The sequence below is a fragment of the Hemitrygon akajei genome, chromosome 17, assembly GCF_048418815.1.
Source record: "Hemitrygon akajei chromosome 17, sHemAka1.3, whole genome shotgun sequence".
In the NCBI taxonomy this organism is placed as follows: domain Eukaryota; kingdom Metazoa; phylum Chordata; class Chondrichthyes; order Myliobatiformes; family Dasyatidae; genus Hemitrygon; species Hemitrygon akajei.
In genome coordinates this window covers 30,677,692-30,694,320 of record NC_133140.1, presented here as the reverse complement: position 1 = coordinate 30,694,320, position 16,629 = coordinate 30,677,692, and the positions used below count along the sequence as shown (strand labels likewise).

The following is a 16,629-nucleotide window of genomic DNA, read 5'->3' as shown; positions in this document are numbered from 1 at the left end:
CAGGTTAAGAACTCCCAACTTAACAGGTTCCCTTGTTCTCAAGTCAGATCCAATGATATTAAATTCAAAAGTCTGACTTGCATATGTATGGTTGTTCCTATGAGAGCCAAAACTACTGTTATTTCCCATTTCTTTCCACTCTCAACAGTCATGTGCTTTTCATGCTATTCATTACAATACTGTAGAGATATGGTTATAGTGAATGAATTTTTTTGTGCATTTTCTGACTTATGAACAAAATCGGTAAAAAATGGAACCTGTTTGTTACCTGGGGACGTTTTGCATTGTGCTTTGTTGCAGAAGGCATGGTCAAAAATAGTTAAGTGTGTTCATCAGACATCTAATATTCCCATTGATATGGTGAGCAACTAAAATATGGTAATTATGAAATCATTCGTATACAAATCTGTAGATGTGGTACAAAAATTGGATTTGAGCAAGCAAAGATGGTCCAAAAATTTAGCAAGATTTAAAGCGATATTAATTGATTTGTCATAGAAAATGTGTTCAGTCTGAATTTGGATTTAATTACTAAAAATGCCTTAGAAATGTGTCCTGACGAAGGGTCTCGGCCTGAAACGTCGACAGTGCTTCTCCCTATAGATGCTGCCTGGCCTGCTGTGTTCCACCAGCATTTTGTGTGTGTTGTTAGAAATGGAGAGGCTGGTTTAGTTTCTTTGGATTTGCTTGGGAGCCTGGATACTTCCTAAATAAGAGGTAGTCCTGCACATTGTGGTTTGGCTGTATCAAATCATACCAGTGCACCTGGTATTTTATAATAAACAACATGGCCCTACAAACATGTGAACTCCACAAATTTCAGATGTTTAGATTTTATTATTCAAATCAACATTAAAAATCAGTTGTTTATATGTTCCACGTACAACTAAAAGTGATAGGGTTGAATGGTGTAATTTTCACATTCATTAATAGTTCATATTACTCGGCACCATTTTATTTGTTTTTAAAATAACATTCTCACAATTATTAACAGGGACATTGAGTTTATTGCCATGCCTAGTTTCCTGAAATAAATGGTGCATAGTACAACTTCGATTTTTTTTTTAAAAAAAGAAGATTCAATCAGTTTGTGATAAGACACATCCTAAATAAGAGGTATACTTGCACATTGTGGTTTGGTGCATCAAATCATACCAGTGCACCTGGTTGGAAAAAAACTGCCTGAGATCCTTTGTAAAAGGACGGGTATTTGCAGTGTTTGGTGGTACCCTAAAAGGAAACCTGCACAGGCCTTGATAATTTGTATTGTAATTTAGTACAGCTGCTAGCACTTCGCTCAGTTACTTGTCGTTGGAGCTCCAGCCCTCAAAATCAATATTCTACTAAGACAATACAACAGTGGTGAGAATACTTACAGGGAAGAGAATATACACTCTTTCTTTGACATGGATCTCCTTAACAGGGATGTGTTGGAGCACAAATTATTTATCCTCTTTACCAAAACAGAATTGAAAAGAAGGTGGCAGAGAGTTTCTACTGAAGTGCCCTCTGGAATTTTAGAGTAATGGCTCAAGAAATTCCATGATTTTCCAAGATATGCCAAGTTAAGTGCTACAACACTTTGAACTGCACCATATTTGTACTGATTTCAAATACAATACGGTTACATAGAAACATAGAAAACCTGCAGCACAATACAGGCCCTTTGGCCCACAATACTGTGCTGAACATGTACTTACTTTAGAAATTACCTATGGTTACCCAGAGCCCTCTATTTTTCTAATCTCCATGTAACTATCCAAGAGCCTCTTAAAAGACCCTATTGTATCTGCCTCTACCACCGTTGCCGGCAGCCCATTCCACGCACTCACCACTCTCTGCATTTAAAAACAAACTTAACCCTGATATCTCCTCTGTACCTACTTCCAAGTCCCGTAAAACTGTGCCCTCTTGTGTTAGCCATCTCAGCCCTGGGAAAAGCCTCTGGCTATTCACACAGTCAATGCCTCTCATCATCTTGTACACCTCTATCAGGTCACCTCTAATCCTCCATTGCTCCAAAGAGATAAGGCCAAGTTCACTCAACCTATTCTCATAAGACATGCTGCCCAATCCAGGCTACATCCATGTAAATTTCCTCTGCACCCTTTCTATAGTTTCCATAACCTTCCTGTAGTGTGGTGACCAGAACTGAGCACAGTACATAGTTACTTGAAAGTTGCAACACAGCTGGACCGAGGGATGAAGGTTTGTTTTTACCAGTGAGAATATTGGGGTGGCAAAGTGGAGATTCATCTCTATCAAAGGAGGTGTAAGGTGCTCATTCCCTCTGCTAGCCTGCAGGTCACCTTTGGGCAGATGCATCAGCTGCTTAGCCACCTGATCATGTTCATGTAAAGCCATGGGAGCAGGTGGTGGATGGTTATATGAGTAGCTGGTGCATATCAGAAGTCTATGTGACCAACTGATGCCAAGTGATCTCTGAAGTGTATTGATAATAGCTGGACCACCTGTCTTGTAAAAGCACTGCCCAGAAGAAGATGCTCAAAAAATTCCTTTGCAAAAATTTGACAAGAACAATCATGATCGTGAAAAGACCATGATCACCTATGTCATACAAGATAGTATATAACAAATGAGTCAGGATATTGAGTACAGGAATTGGGACATCATGTTGAAGCTGTACAAGACATTGGTAAGGCCACATTTGGAGTACTGTCTGCATTTTTGGTCACCCTGTTATAGGAAGGATGTCATTAAACTGGAGAGGATGTGAACAGGATGTTTCTGGGACTGGAGGGCTTGGGTTTATAAGAAGAGTTTGCATAGGCTCAGGCAGTTTCCTCGAGCGTGGGAGGCTGTGGGGTGACCAAAAAGAGGTTCATAAAGTCATTCAGGGTGTTGGTAAGGTGAATAGCCAAAATCTTTTCCCTGGAGTAAGAGAGGGTATACCGTACTGTATAAAAGTCTTAGGCACATTTGTATAGTTGGGATGTCTAACTATAGGTAAGACTCTGCATGGTACTGCAGTAATTTTATGTATTTCAATGTACTGCTGTCAGAAAAAGAAGCAAATGTCATGGCGTGTGAGTGACGATAAATCTGATTCTGATACAGATCTCTTTTTGTGGACTGAGAGTGGGAAATGAGCAGGGAGAGGAGAATTATAGTTGGGAAAAGGGGAAGGGAGTGGGGAGTGAGTGGGAGGCACCAGAGAGACATTCTGTAATGATCAATAAACCAATTGTTTGGCCTGGTGTCTCAAGGCTGGGTGTATCTGCACCTGTACCACCCCCTGACATGGCATTCCTCTATCACCTTGTCCTGTACCCCTTCTGCAGTGCTTCATCCTCACCATTCCCAAAGTCCTTTGCTCTCGCGCGATTTACCTGTGCAAACTTGCTATCTGCTCCATGTTGACAAATACAGTACTGGGCAAAAGTCTTAAGCACCCTAGCTATAAATGTGTACACAAGGCTTTTGCATAAAACTTCTGTTTTAAGTTAAGAGGGATGAGATTTTGAAGGGACCTGAAGAGTAACTTTTTCCCACATAGAGGGTGTTGTGTGAAATAAGTTGCCAGAGAAAATGATAGAGGTGGGTACAATTACAGCACTTAAAAAGCATTTAGACAGGTGCGCAGTTTGGAAAGGCTTAAGAGGGATAAAAGCCAAAGGCAGGCAGGTCGGATTAGTTCAGTTTGGCAACTTGTCTGCACAGATGAGTTGTGTCTGTTTCTCTGCATCCAACACTATGATAACCAGTGGCAAACTCAAATTTTGTATGGCATGCTATCTTTCTTCTCTGGCAGTCAATATCCTGCATTTGTAAAGTCAAGGGTTAAGCTCTCCTTGATGTTTTTACAGCAACATTGCATGCAGAAATATTTTTCAAGTTTACTAATTAGTACATTCTCGTACTTCTGTAGCAGGCATCCTGACATGCTACATGCTTTCTGCATTTTTTATATTTTGCAAATATCTGCATTTTGGTTTTTAAATTCCTCATGAGTCTCACTGCATGAATTAATACTTGATGCCTGCCTAATAATGGCTGTCCAACTGCAGAATCTGTTGTACTGTAGATCTGGGTCACAGAATTATAACTTCCCTGGCTTTGTCAGTAGTGAGATTGAGAGAATTGTGAATATCATTGTTTTCATAAAGTACCACAGGTTTGTGCAGCTCACAGAATTTCATTCTGAGGGTGCTGATAGTGTTCTCTTGTTGGATCTCTGGTGATCCCTTTGCAATAATTAAAATGGCACTCTGATTAATGTGGATTGGAGGTGAATGGCAAGAAAGAAACCTTAGTCCAAAAAACTTTCAAGTATTCTAATGGGCAACTGCAAATTGTATATTCAATAGACAATAGACAATAGGTGCAGAAGTAGACCATTCGGCCCTTCGAGCCTGCACCGCCATTTTGAGATCATGGCTGATCAATTACTATCAATATCCAGTTCCTGCCTTGTCCCCATATCCCTTGATTCCCCTACCCATAAGATACCTATCTAGCTCCTTCTTGAAAGCATCCAGAGAATTGGCCTCCACTACCTTCCAAGGCAGTGCATTCCAGACCCCCACAACTCTCTGGGAGAAGAAGTTTTTCCTTAACTCTGTCCTAAATGACCTACCCCTTATTCTCAAACCATGCCCTCTGGTACTGGACTCTCCCAGCATCTGGAACATATTTCCTGCCTCTATCTTGTCCAATCCCTTAATAATCTTACATGTTTCAATCAGATCCCCTCTCAATCTCCTTAATTCCAGCGTGTACAAGCCCAGTCTCTCTAACCTCTCTGCATAAGACAGTCCAGACGTCCCAGGTATTAACCTCGTGAATCTACACTGCACTTCCTCTACAGCCAGGATGTCCTTCCTTAACCCTGGAGACCAAAACTGTACACAATACTCCAGGTGTGGTCTCACCAGGGCTCTGTACAAATGCAAGAGGATTTCCTTGCTCTTGTATTCAATTCCCTTTGTAATAAAGGCCGACATTTCATTAGCCTTCTTCACTGCCTGCTGCACTTGCTCATTCACCTTCAGTGACTGATGAACAAGGACTCCGAGATCTCTTTGAATTTCTCCCTTACCCAACTCTACACCGTTCAGATAATAATCTGCCTTCCTGTTCTTACTCCCAAAGTGGATAACCTCACACTTATTCACATTAAACGCCATCTGCCCACTCACCCAGCCTATCCAAGTCACCCTGAAGTCTCCTAACATCCTCATCACATGTCACATTGCCACCCTGCTTAGTATCATCAGCAAATTTGCTGATGTTATTTTCTATGCCTTCATCCAAATCGTTAACGTAAATGGTAAACAGTTGTGATCCCAATACCGAGCCCTGTGGCACCCCACTAGTCACCACCTGCCATTCCGAGAAACACCCATTCACCGCTACCCTTTGCTTTCTATCTGCCAACCAGTTTTCTATCCATGTCAATGCCTTCCCCCCGATGCCCTGAGCTTTGATTTTACCCACCAATCTTCTATGTGGGACCTTATCAAATGCCTTCTGAAAATCGAGGTACACTACATCGACTGGATCTCCCTCGTCTAAACTACCTGGTTACATCCTCGAAAAACTCCAACAGATTAGTCAAGCATGATTTACCCTTGGTAAATCCATGTTGGCTCGGCCCAATCCTATCACTGCTATCTAGATATGCCACTATTTCATCCTTAATAATGGACTCTAGCATCTTTCCCACCACCGATGTCAGGCTGACAGGTCGATAGTTCTCTGTTTTCTCCCTCCCTCCTTTCTTAAAAAGTGGGATAACATTAGCCATTCTCCAATCCTCAGGGACTGATCTTGAATCTAAGGAACATTGGAAAATGATTACCAATGCATCCGCAATTTCCAGGGCCACCTCCTTTAGTACCCTAGGGTGCAGACCATCTGGACCTGGGGATTTGTCAGCCTTCAGTCCCATCAGTCTTCTCATCACCGTTTCCTTCCGAATGTCAATCTGTTTCATTTCCTCTGTTACCCTATGTCCTTGGCCCATCCATACATCTGGGAGATTGCTTGTGTCTTCCTTATTGAAAACAGATCTAAAGTACTCATTAAATTCTTCTGCCATTTCTCTGTTTCCCATAACAATTTCACCCAATTCATTCTTCAAGGGCCCAACGTTGTTCTTAACTATCTTCTTTCTCTTCACATACCTAAAAAAAGCTTTTGCTATCTTCCTTTATATTCCTGGCTAACTTGCATTCGTACCTCATTTTTTCTGCCCGTATTGTCTTTTTAGTTAAGTTCTGTTGTTCCTTAAAAACTTCCCAATCATCTGTCCTCCCACTCACCTTAGCTCTGTCATATTTCCTTTTTTTTAATGCTATGCAATCTCTGACTTCCTTTGTCAACCACTGTGGCCCCTTTCCCCCCTTTGAATCCTTCCTTCTCTGGGGGATGAACTGATTTTGCACCTTGTGCATTATTCCCAAGAATACCTGCCATTGCTGTTCCACTGTCTTTTCTGCTAGGCTATCCGTCCAGTCAACTTTGGCCAGCTCCTCCCTCATGGCTCCATAGTTTCCCCTGTTCATCTGCAACACTGACACCTCCGAGCTGCCCTTATCCTTCTCAAATTGCAGATAAAAGCTTATCATATTGTGATCACTACCTCCTAATGGCTCCTTTACTGCAAGATCGCTTATCAAATCCTGTTCATTACATATTCAAAGTATGTAAGCCTCTGAAATTCATAAAGAGTTCCTGATTCATAGTTGTAATATTTTTCAATTAAACAGGTCTAATTTACCTCACCTTGAAAATCAACAGAAATGTTTACTTGTGCCTGAACTCTGGATATGTTGTTGCCTAATATAGAATATGCCATCCTTGTAGAAATAACACTCTGACTGTCAGAACATGGAAGAACCGTCACAATCTCCCACATCCCCTGATGATCTCATGATTTCAGTGTTGAAGCTGATGTGCGAACTGCCTTCAGGAAGGTCTGTCCACAAAAAGCATCCAGGCTGGATGGAGTAGCTGGCCACGTAATACAGACATGTACTGATCAACTGACTGGTGTATTCACTGAGATATTTAACTTCGCATTTTATCAGTGTGTGATACCCACCTGCTTCAAGCAAGCTTCAATTATACTGGTGCCCAAGAAAATGTTGTGACCTGCCTTAATGACAATCACCCAATTGCGCTTACATACACGGTGATGATGTGTTTTGCCTGAGAGGCAACTTAGATCTGCTCCAATTTGTCTACCAGAGTAACAGGTCCACATAAGATGCCATCTCATTGGCTCTTCACTGAATCCTGGAACAAGTGGTCAGCAAAGATGCATACATCAAGATGCTCTTTATTGACTACAGCTCAGCATTCTATGCCATTATCCTCAAAATGAATCAATAAGCTGCAAGTCTTGACCTCAATACCTCCTTGAGCAATTGGATCCTGGATCTCCTCACCTGTAGATCCCAGTCTCTTTGGATTGTCAATGACATAGCCTCTATATTCTCCACCAGCACATGTATGCCTAAGGCTGTTTGCTTAGCCCCCTACTCTACTGGATTTATACGTATGACAGTCTGGCCAAGTACAGCTCCGATGCCATATTCCAAATTTGCTGAGAACACCACTGTTGTTGGTTAAATCAAAAGTGGCGATGAATAAGCATATAGAAGGGAGATTGAAAATCTGGCTGAGTGGTATCATTACAGCAACCTCTCACTCAATGTCAGCAAGACCAAGGAACTGATTATAGACTTCAGGAGAGCAAAACCAGAAGTCCATGAACCAGTCCTCATCAGAGAATCAGAAGTAGAGAGGGTTAACAACTTTAAATTCCTGGGTGTTACTATTTCAGAGGACCTATCCTGGACCCAGCACATAAGTGCAATTGTGAAGAAAGCACATCAGTGCCACTACTTCCTTAGGATTTTGCAAAGATTTTGGGCTGACATTTAAAACTTTGACAAACTTCTGTGTCTGTGTAGTGGTGAGTATATTGATTGGGTGCATCACAGCCTGGTATGGAAACAACAGTGCCTTTGAGCAGAAGATCCTACCAAAAGTCGTGAATTCGGCCCAATGCATTGTAAAGCCTTCCAAACTATTGAGCATATTGACTTGAAATGCTGTCATAGGAAAGCAGCATTCATCATCAGAGATCCCCACCACCCAGGTCAAGCTCTCTTTGAACTGCTGCCAACAGGAAGAAGGTACAAGAGCCTCATGACTTAACACCAACAGGTTCAAGAACAGTTACTACCCCTCAATCATCAGGCTCTTGAACAAAAGGAGATAATGACATTCAACTTCACTTGCCGGAACATTGAAATGTTCCCACAGCCAATGAACTCACTTTCAAGGACTGTTCAACTCGTGTTCTCATTATTTTTTGCTATTTATTTATATTTACATTTGCAGAGTTTGTTGTCTTTTGCACTCTGCTTGATCTTTTGTTGATCCTGTTATAGTTAATATTCTATAGATTGTTGAATATGCCCACAAAAACTGAATCTCAGGGTTGTTTATAGTGATATCTATGTACTTTGATAATAAAATTAACTTTGAAATAATGTGAATGAGAAAAATGAAATTTACATTCGACATTTAGAAATTGTTTTCCAAACTATATTTTAATTTTTCCTATTTTCTCAACCACTAGGAGTGTATTTTTGATGGCATATTTTGACAAGCAGAAAACTATACAACAAGCAGCAAAAGCTATAAAATTAGCTATGTAGAGGTAGCTTTACTGTTTACAAGACAAAGTAACCCAGCCATTATCAATAGTCTTCAGAGATTGTCTGTTTCGTATCAGTTGTTGCATAACTGGGACTTGTGGTATGCACCAGCTGCTCATGCAACCAGCCAAAATCTGTTCCCATAGCTTCATATGACACTGATTGGGGGGGGGGGGGGGGGAGGGTCAAAACAGCTGATGCACTTTGCCCAAGGGTGACCTGCAGGCTAGTGGATGGAAGGAGCACCTTGCACCTCTTTTAAGATGTATCTTCACCCCGCCACCCTCATGCTTCTAATACTAGTGTTTAAATATGCCTTAGCATTTCCAGAGGGATCTGGCAATGCAGTGTAGTGGCTTCATATACTAGTAGCATATATTGGAAAACTGAGCATACTGCCCACAGTTTACTTATCTTGTATTTATGTATGAGTAAGCTGCCTAGTGACCAGCAAATACTCAGAAATACCTCAGTGGTACACATCCTCACCAGGCTGACTGTTTTGCAGATAAAGGAATTTTGCAATCCATTACTTTCAATAATATTAAAACATCAAGTCATAGAGGGACACCTAGCTAGCAAAAATTCTAATCTTCAATTTTTAGTGATGAAAGAAAGATTAGCTCTTTCTTTCATCACTAAAAATTGAAGATTAGAATTTGTGCTACTTGCATAATTATAGTTTGATTACTAAGCAGCAAGCACTGCATGGTGTTACTAGAATCAATCACTTGCTTGATTTCTTGGCTCAAAAATGATGTAATTGGTTGAAAAGCCAAAGAAGGAAAAATGTTCACACAAAATGCTGGAGGAACTCAGCATGTTAGGCAGCATCTCTGGAAAAGAGTACAGTTGATGTTTCGGGCTGAGACCTTTCAGCAGGACAGTCTCAGCCTGAAATGTCAACTGTAATCTTTTCCATAGATGCTGCCTGACCTGCTGAGTTCCTCCAGCATTTTGTGTATGTTGCTGGGATTCCCAGCATCTGCAGATTTTCTCCTCTTTGTAGAAGGAAAGATATTAACTTAATTTGTAAGGTTTTGTTGCAGGGAAAAGTGTTCTGAGAATGTATAGAACTATTTCTTACAAATAGCAACTTGTGCAAGATGTACTGATTTGCAAATATGTTAATAGGCTTTGGATAATTTGAAAGAAAATAAACATCATTTGCGTGTACGACATGAAGATGTACCAGTCACTCAAAGAGCCTATAGGAATTACTGGAGAACAAGATGTAACAGTAAACCTTCAGACTTTCAAATTAAAAGTCCAGCATTCACAGGTAGATAAAACCAGTAAATTTTTCAAGCTATTTGTTGTCAAAAGTTAGATCATTGGTGATTTTTGATAATTGTAAAGAAAATTATTTGTAATGCCCTGGGTATGATTTCTACTGCTATGCTGTGAAGTATTTTTATTTCAGCAGTTTTCTGTAAAAGCAGTGTGTCCTGCTTTAATAGTGTGTTTTGCTTTCGGCTAAGGATAAGGAGCCATGTTGCTCAACTTAATGTTGTGTCAGCCGATCAGGACTGTCTGTGTACATGTTGTAACTTTCTGCCCGGTGGGATGTGAGAGAAGATTCTAGAGAACTGAGCAGGATGAGATTTCTGAAGGACAGTAGTCTGGTTTGTGTGTTTTTGGTGGGAGATGCAGAGAGTACCAGGGAAGACGCCTGGAGGATCCCATCTAAAGGGGACACTATAGTGCCATAAGTAAAGCGATACACATCTCTTCTATGGAAATGAGCTCCAATGTTTATGTGCACATTTAGACTGGTTCAACTGTCATGGGCCTTTTTATCTTGCTTTTCATTTCCTGTTAAAGTTTTCCTATGAAAGTTGAAAAAATGGTAAATATACTTTATTCATAATTTTATACTGCTGTACAATCTTTCATTATTTGGCAACTGATAATTGTGTGTGAACAGTATTTGCTACAATCAGTGTTCCTTGGTCAGAACATCTTAACTTTCCTGTTTGGTTGAACCCCAAATCATACCAACCCTAGACATATATTGCTTATGAAAGGTGGCCTTCTCACCAGTGAGTCACGTGGCTGTTAGCAGAATAAGTTAATGAGCCAAGTTTATATATGAATCCAGTGAGAAGGTTGCATTTGTGGGGTGCTCGTTCAGGTTTTGGATGCTGTGTGAATGCTTTATAAAGATTGATTAAGTAATTTATTTGTGTGTTTATTTAAGTCAATGTTTAAACTAGTGTTTATGGAAGGTAAGGTATGTTGTAATTAAGGTAGTTTATTATGAATGCTGCAGGGATTAAGGTTTGGTGCGATTCAAAGAGGTTATGCACAAGTAATGACTGTGTTGTGAGCAGGGTGGGTATTTGAACTCCCGACGAAGTGCTACTTAGAGTGGTGAATTCTGTAAAAGTATTGGGGAAAATTACACTTGTTGAACAATGTTTTGACCAATCAGCTGGTGAAAATGTCATGTTAGTCCAGGCTATCCATGACGTGACTGAAGTTATGCTGTCTGATAGATGGGCAGGGCCATGGGCAGTCCATATTTTTTAAGGGGGGGGATAGCTGAGGGTGAAGAATTTAAAGTGAAGTGTTCTTCTTTCTGTGAAGTCAGGGAAAAGAATTGTCTGATATGAAAGATCTAATGAGTCCTTCAGCAGTTGATTTAAATTCTGAGCTGGTTTCAGCTATTATATCACTAGTTGATAAATGCCAAAGTGTATCTGCGGAGAGCCAAACTTACTGAAGCCTGAGAGTGTTCTGTATATGAGGCTTTGGCGGAGCAGACATCTCAGTTACTGAATGAGTGATGGTTCTCAGATAATATGAAAAAACAGTGACTGGTAGAAAGTTTAAAAAGTTAGGCTGCTGAGGAGGTGAGGTCCTTAAAACAGAAAACTCGGCCACGTCCGTAGACTACATGCATGCATTAGAAAACGTTTTTGGCATGATGGACAACCCAACCGATCTTATGACGAGGTTTAGGCACATGTTCCAGGAGAAAGGGGAGAAACTTTCTACCAATCTTTTCAGGTTAGAGATTCAGCTGCATTGCATGTGCTGTAAAGGGGGCCATGCAACTGGCTGAGATAAATCAATTAAGGATGAAGCAAGTTGTGAAGGGTGCACAGTCACATGAGGTGATCGCTTTAAGTATTCAAATATCTCATAAGATGCACCCCCCTCCCTTGTTTGCTGAATTGCTCAGAAAAGTAAAAGAGCAAGAAAATATGTTGGAGGAGTGGGGGGCCTCCACTAGTCAGGTAATGTACTCAGTGGTAGCCCCTGTTGCTGAAGCAACTCTTGATGCCACACAAGTGGAGATTTTGCAAGATGAATTGGAAAAGCCTGCAAGTCAAGGCATCTCAGTTGACGTCAGCTAGTGCTGCAACCAAGTTTGACAAGTCCGATAGGAAACCTAACCCAACTGTAGGACGTGCAAAGCAAAGGAATGGTGCTGAAAGGAGTCTTTTGATGAGGGAAACGACCAGTATTTTCTGTTACAACCGTGGAGAGGATGGTCACAGAGCTATATTTGACACAGGTTCTCAAGATACTTTACAAATCCTTTTACAACTGGTATTTGACGTGTTTACCATTGACTCCACTCAGTGCCCTAGAAATTTGGGGCCTTGGTACTGATGATTATCCATATAAAGGTGACTTGTAGTTGAAACTGGAATTTTTGGAAGCAGATGTTGGATTAGCTGAGACCCTTGATACACTAGTGTTGGTCTGTCTGGATCTGGTTGAAAAAGGGGAATCTTCCATTCTTGTGGGAACAAATGCTTCCATCGTGAGAACGCTTTTGTGAGCATGCAAAAAGAGAGAGGGAGGAAAGGTTTTGAAAACCATGGCCATTCACTCGATGAGCTGTTTTTGAGAAGATGCAAGTTCCTCTTAAGCAGGATGATGAGCATAGACGAGGAACTGTGTGGTTCACCCAGTCCAAACCCGTCATGTTATGTCCAGGGGAAGTAGCTAGAATGATGGGAAACCCCAAGTTCCCTGGAATGCCCAACACTGAGGCCCTCCTCGTGAATGCTCCAGAGGATCATGGAGAAGAGTTGTATTCACCTGCTAGAGTGCTGGTTAGACCTGAACTGCAGAAACCTTCAACTGTCCATTAAAACAGGATGACGGTGATTGTCAGGAATACCTGGGAGAGAGAATTTTCCCTCAGACAGAAGATGCTAATGGTAGATCTTTTCCCTGTAATGGTAATGTTTTGTTTTCCAGTGAGAAAACGGAGAGAGACAGTGTTTTAGATTGGGAAAGTTAATAGTAAAGTTATTCAACTTTGGTGTCTCCCTAGTAGCAAGGAATGGAAAAGGAGACTGACTGAGAAGATGCTGAAGCGCGAAGATGACTTTTTTACTGATGAGTTTTATGGTGGTTGCTCCAAGAGTACTTGTCACATTATTAGTGACAGAGCACTCCCCTTTCAGAGAAATGTCTCGATGGTTATTACCAGTGGAGATTGAAGCTGCTCAACAGCACCTGCTGAAACTGAAGGAAGCTGGCATTATCACTGAGTTCAGAAGTCCCTGTTGGTCGCCCATGGTGGTGAGGAAGAAGAATGGGAAGGAACGAATGTGTGTTGACTATCGGACACTGAACAGATGTACAGTCCTTGACCAATATACTGTTCTACTGATCGAGGATGCTCTTGCCTGCCTGAGTGTGTTGGATCTAAGGAGTGGGTATTATCAGATGTCCATGAGTGAAGCTGATAAAGAGAAGACTGCATTCGTATGTCCACTTGAAAGAATGCCCCAGGGCATATCAGGAGCACCAGCTACTTTTCAATGTGTTATTGAGAAGACTGTTGGAGATATGAACCTGTTTAAGGTAGTCATGTACTTGGATGATCTCATAGTGTTCAGGATCACACTCGAAAAGCATGAAATGAAGCTACTTAAGGTATTAGACCATCTGAAAGCTGAAGGTTTAAATCTGTCATTGGACAAGTGCCAGTTCTGTAAGACGTCAGCTATGTCAGAGACATAGTCTCTTAGGAAGGAGTGGCTATGGATCTGTTCAAGATAGAGACGGTAACCACATGGCCAAGGCCCAAGAATGTGAGTGTGCTAGGTTCATTTCCTCTGTGTGTACTACCTGAGATTTGGGAAGAACTACTTCAGAGTAAACCACCCTTTGAATCAGCTTCTGTGTGGTTACTCTCCCTTGGGGAAGAAAGGGAGAAGAAGGTGAGGTTTATCTTAGACCTTTGGAGCCTTTTGGGGAAAGATGAGATGCCAAGTGTGAAGAGGCCTTTCAGCTGCTGAAAGAATTGCTGACTAAAGCATGTACTGGCCTTTGCAAACCCTCAGTTGCCGTATATACTGCATACAGACACCAGGCATGAGGGTTTAAGCAGTGTTCTATATCAAGACTTTTGCTTTTGTTTGCTGGAGTCTGTCACTATCTGATTGAAGCTGTCCTATGCACAGATTGGAGTTTCTGGCAATGAAATGGGCAGTAATGGATATACGCTGCCAATTTTCAGGCAAGGATCAACAACAATCTACTGACTTGTATCCTGACCTTGGTGAAATTGGATGCCACAGGTTGTTGCTGGTTGGTGGCATTGTCTGTGTATGATTTCAACAAATATCGGCTGAGGAGTTGGAACATCGATGTGGTTGCGTTGTTCCAGTGTTTGCATGAGGTGCTGGAAATGGATGGAGAGTGGGAGAGCATTCCTGCCTCTGGTGTTTTAGCAACGTGCCAGTTTTCCACAGTGCGGGAATCAGAGGCAAGGCTACGGCCTGATAGAGCTGTGGATCATTTGGGGGCTTCAGGTCATGCCATTCCTCAAGCATATTGCAATTTGACTGTTCTGAATACAAAGCAGTTGCCTGCCTTAAGTCCTGTGGAATTGTCAGCAGTCCAGCAAAACTATCCTTGTATAGGTGCCATTTGGTCATCAGTTTTCAAAGGGAATATGGGCCAAGTTGAGAAGCTAAAACATCCTACCATTTCCCTGATGAGGCCTCCAACAGTCAGTTAACTATGGATATTGAGTTCTACTGTCCAGATAAGCACCCCAAGGCAGTAAAATATGGAGATTAAGCTGTTGCCCATGTAGCAAGATCCCTTGCCTCTCCACCATCTGATGAACCTAAAGGAAGGCACCACTAACCTGCCTTTGCCCCTTCTCCTTTCAGTAGAAATATTTTAGAAGGGATCTTCAATCAATATTTATCTTTCAGTGGATCATGCCAGTCAGATCTTCTGATAACAATGTATCCAACTGAATTTGAAAATCAAAACATTGTTGAATGTTTTGTGTGGGGAAAGTGATAAGTGTTGAAAATCTGAAATAATAGCAAAATTCTGAAATTACTTGGATGAGTTTGAGAACTTGATGTTAATTAGTTTTCACCTGAGCTCTGTTTATTAGTACAAAAATAATCATTAAACTTTGTCAAACTCTATCTCTCAATCTGAAAAGGAGGACAGAGGATGCTAAACTACTTAGCAAATTAGCACTTTACTTAATATTAACATGTTTCTTCTTGAGTTCAAACATAATTGCTGTAATTTGCAACATCAGTTCCATGACATGAAACAACACAAGCATAAGGATCATTTTGACTAAGCATTTAAAATGCTGTAATAGTTCACATTGGTATTTCATTAATCTTGTGTGTTTGCTGATAGTCTGCATTCACTAATTCATCAGTTAGAAATATTTTGGTGATCTTATAAGGAAAGCAAATCAAAGGTGAGATACAAACAGCAAAACATGAGCTCCAATATGAGACTTTGCTGCCCTCTGTTGTTCAATATCAAATTAACTATTAAGTCCTTGGAGAAATTGACTTCTAAATGTTATATGTTGAAATGTGATAACTGTTGAGGGGAAATGTTTTTGAAGGCAAATGAGATTTTTTTTGTTTTGCTTTAGGTTTAACTGATAAAGCTCCATTAGGATTGATAGATACGCCCCTGTTGGATACTGAAGAAGAGGTGCACTGGTATTTTCTTCCTTTAGATCTTGTGAAGAAATACCCTACTTTAATCAATGAAGATAATTTGCTGTGGTTGTGTGAGGGAGTTGTCCTAATAGGAATTGACTGGAGTAATTTTCGATATATAGGTAATTAACCTGCAAATATATTGATACTACATTACAAATATAAATCCTGTTAACTTTCTCACAGTCATTTAAGTTTTGTTGCTAAAATTAAGTTACACAAATGTAAACACTCTGTAAGGATTCACTGCTAACATAATGGCCTCTGTAATGTTTCACTGCTAATATAATGGTTTCTCTTTAGCAGCAATGTTTGGGTTATGACTAGAGATAATGGGCTTTGGAATGTGCGATATCCCGTGAGAGGTCTTTTGTTTCTTTCTTGTGGGTCTGAGAGAAAGTATTCGTAGTCTTTTGTTGGTGAGAGACAAAGAGTAGAGAGAGTTGGCAAACCGCAGGACGGAGTGGACTTGGAGCAAGGGTCCAGGAGTTGATGCTCAGAGGAGGTTGATGGGGAACGAGTGGACGGAACCGTGAGCTCCAACGTGCACATTAGACTGTTTCATTAAAATGGGCCCTTTTTCTTTTTAATTTCTTTACTGACCCTATAATCAGATTAAAATTTATAAAGCTCAATTGTCTCTTTGCATATAGTGTACTGTCTAATATTTTGTGGTACAGATTTGTAACCAGGCAACACATCACATAGCATTCACACAAATGAGATTTCTCAGTTTGGTTGAGCCAGAGGCTGTCTTTCCCTAGACAAATGCATGCTGGCTAAACCTGATGGTTGCACAAGTATTAATATGCTATCTGTACTCTATTTGTGCTGGGATTCCCAGCATATCATGAGCATCTTTTTACTGGAGAACCAGAAATAAGTTACACTTCCTGCAGTGTTACCTTGCATCACAATTATCAATTGGTCATTGACCTTGGTGTTTTCTGTACAATGACTGAATCATTTATTTA

At 40.8% G+C, this 16,629-nt stretch overlaps 1 protein-coding gene across 1 annotated transcript in view; it reads left to right on the top strand.

The window, feature by feature from the left end:
- Positions 1-16,629, top strand: part of LOC140740582 (BTB/POZ domain-containing protein KCTD19-like) — a 64,378-nt gene that overhangs the window by 20,360 nt on the left and 27,389 nt on the right. Inside the window, exons 3-4 of the mRNA XM_073069870.1 lie at positions 9,828-9,975; positions 15,586-15,777. Of these exons, the coding sequence (XP_072925971.1) occupies positions 9,828-9,975; positions 15,586-15,777 (340 nt within the window). The remainder of the gene's footprint in view (positions 1-9,827; positions 9,976-15,585; positions 15,778-16,629) is intronic.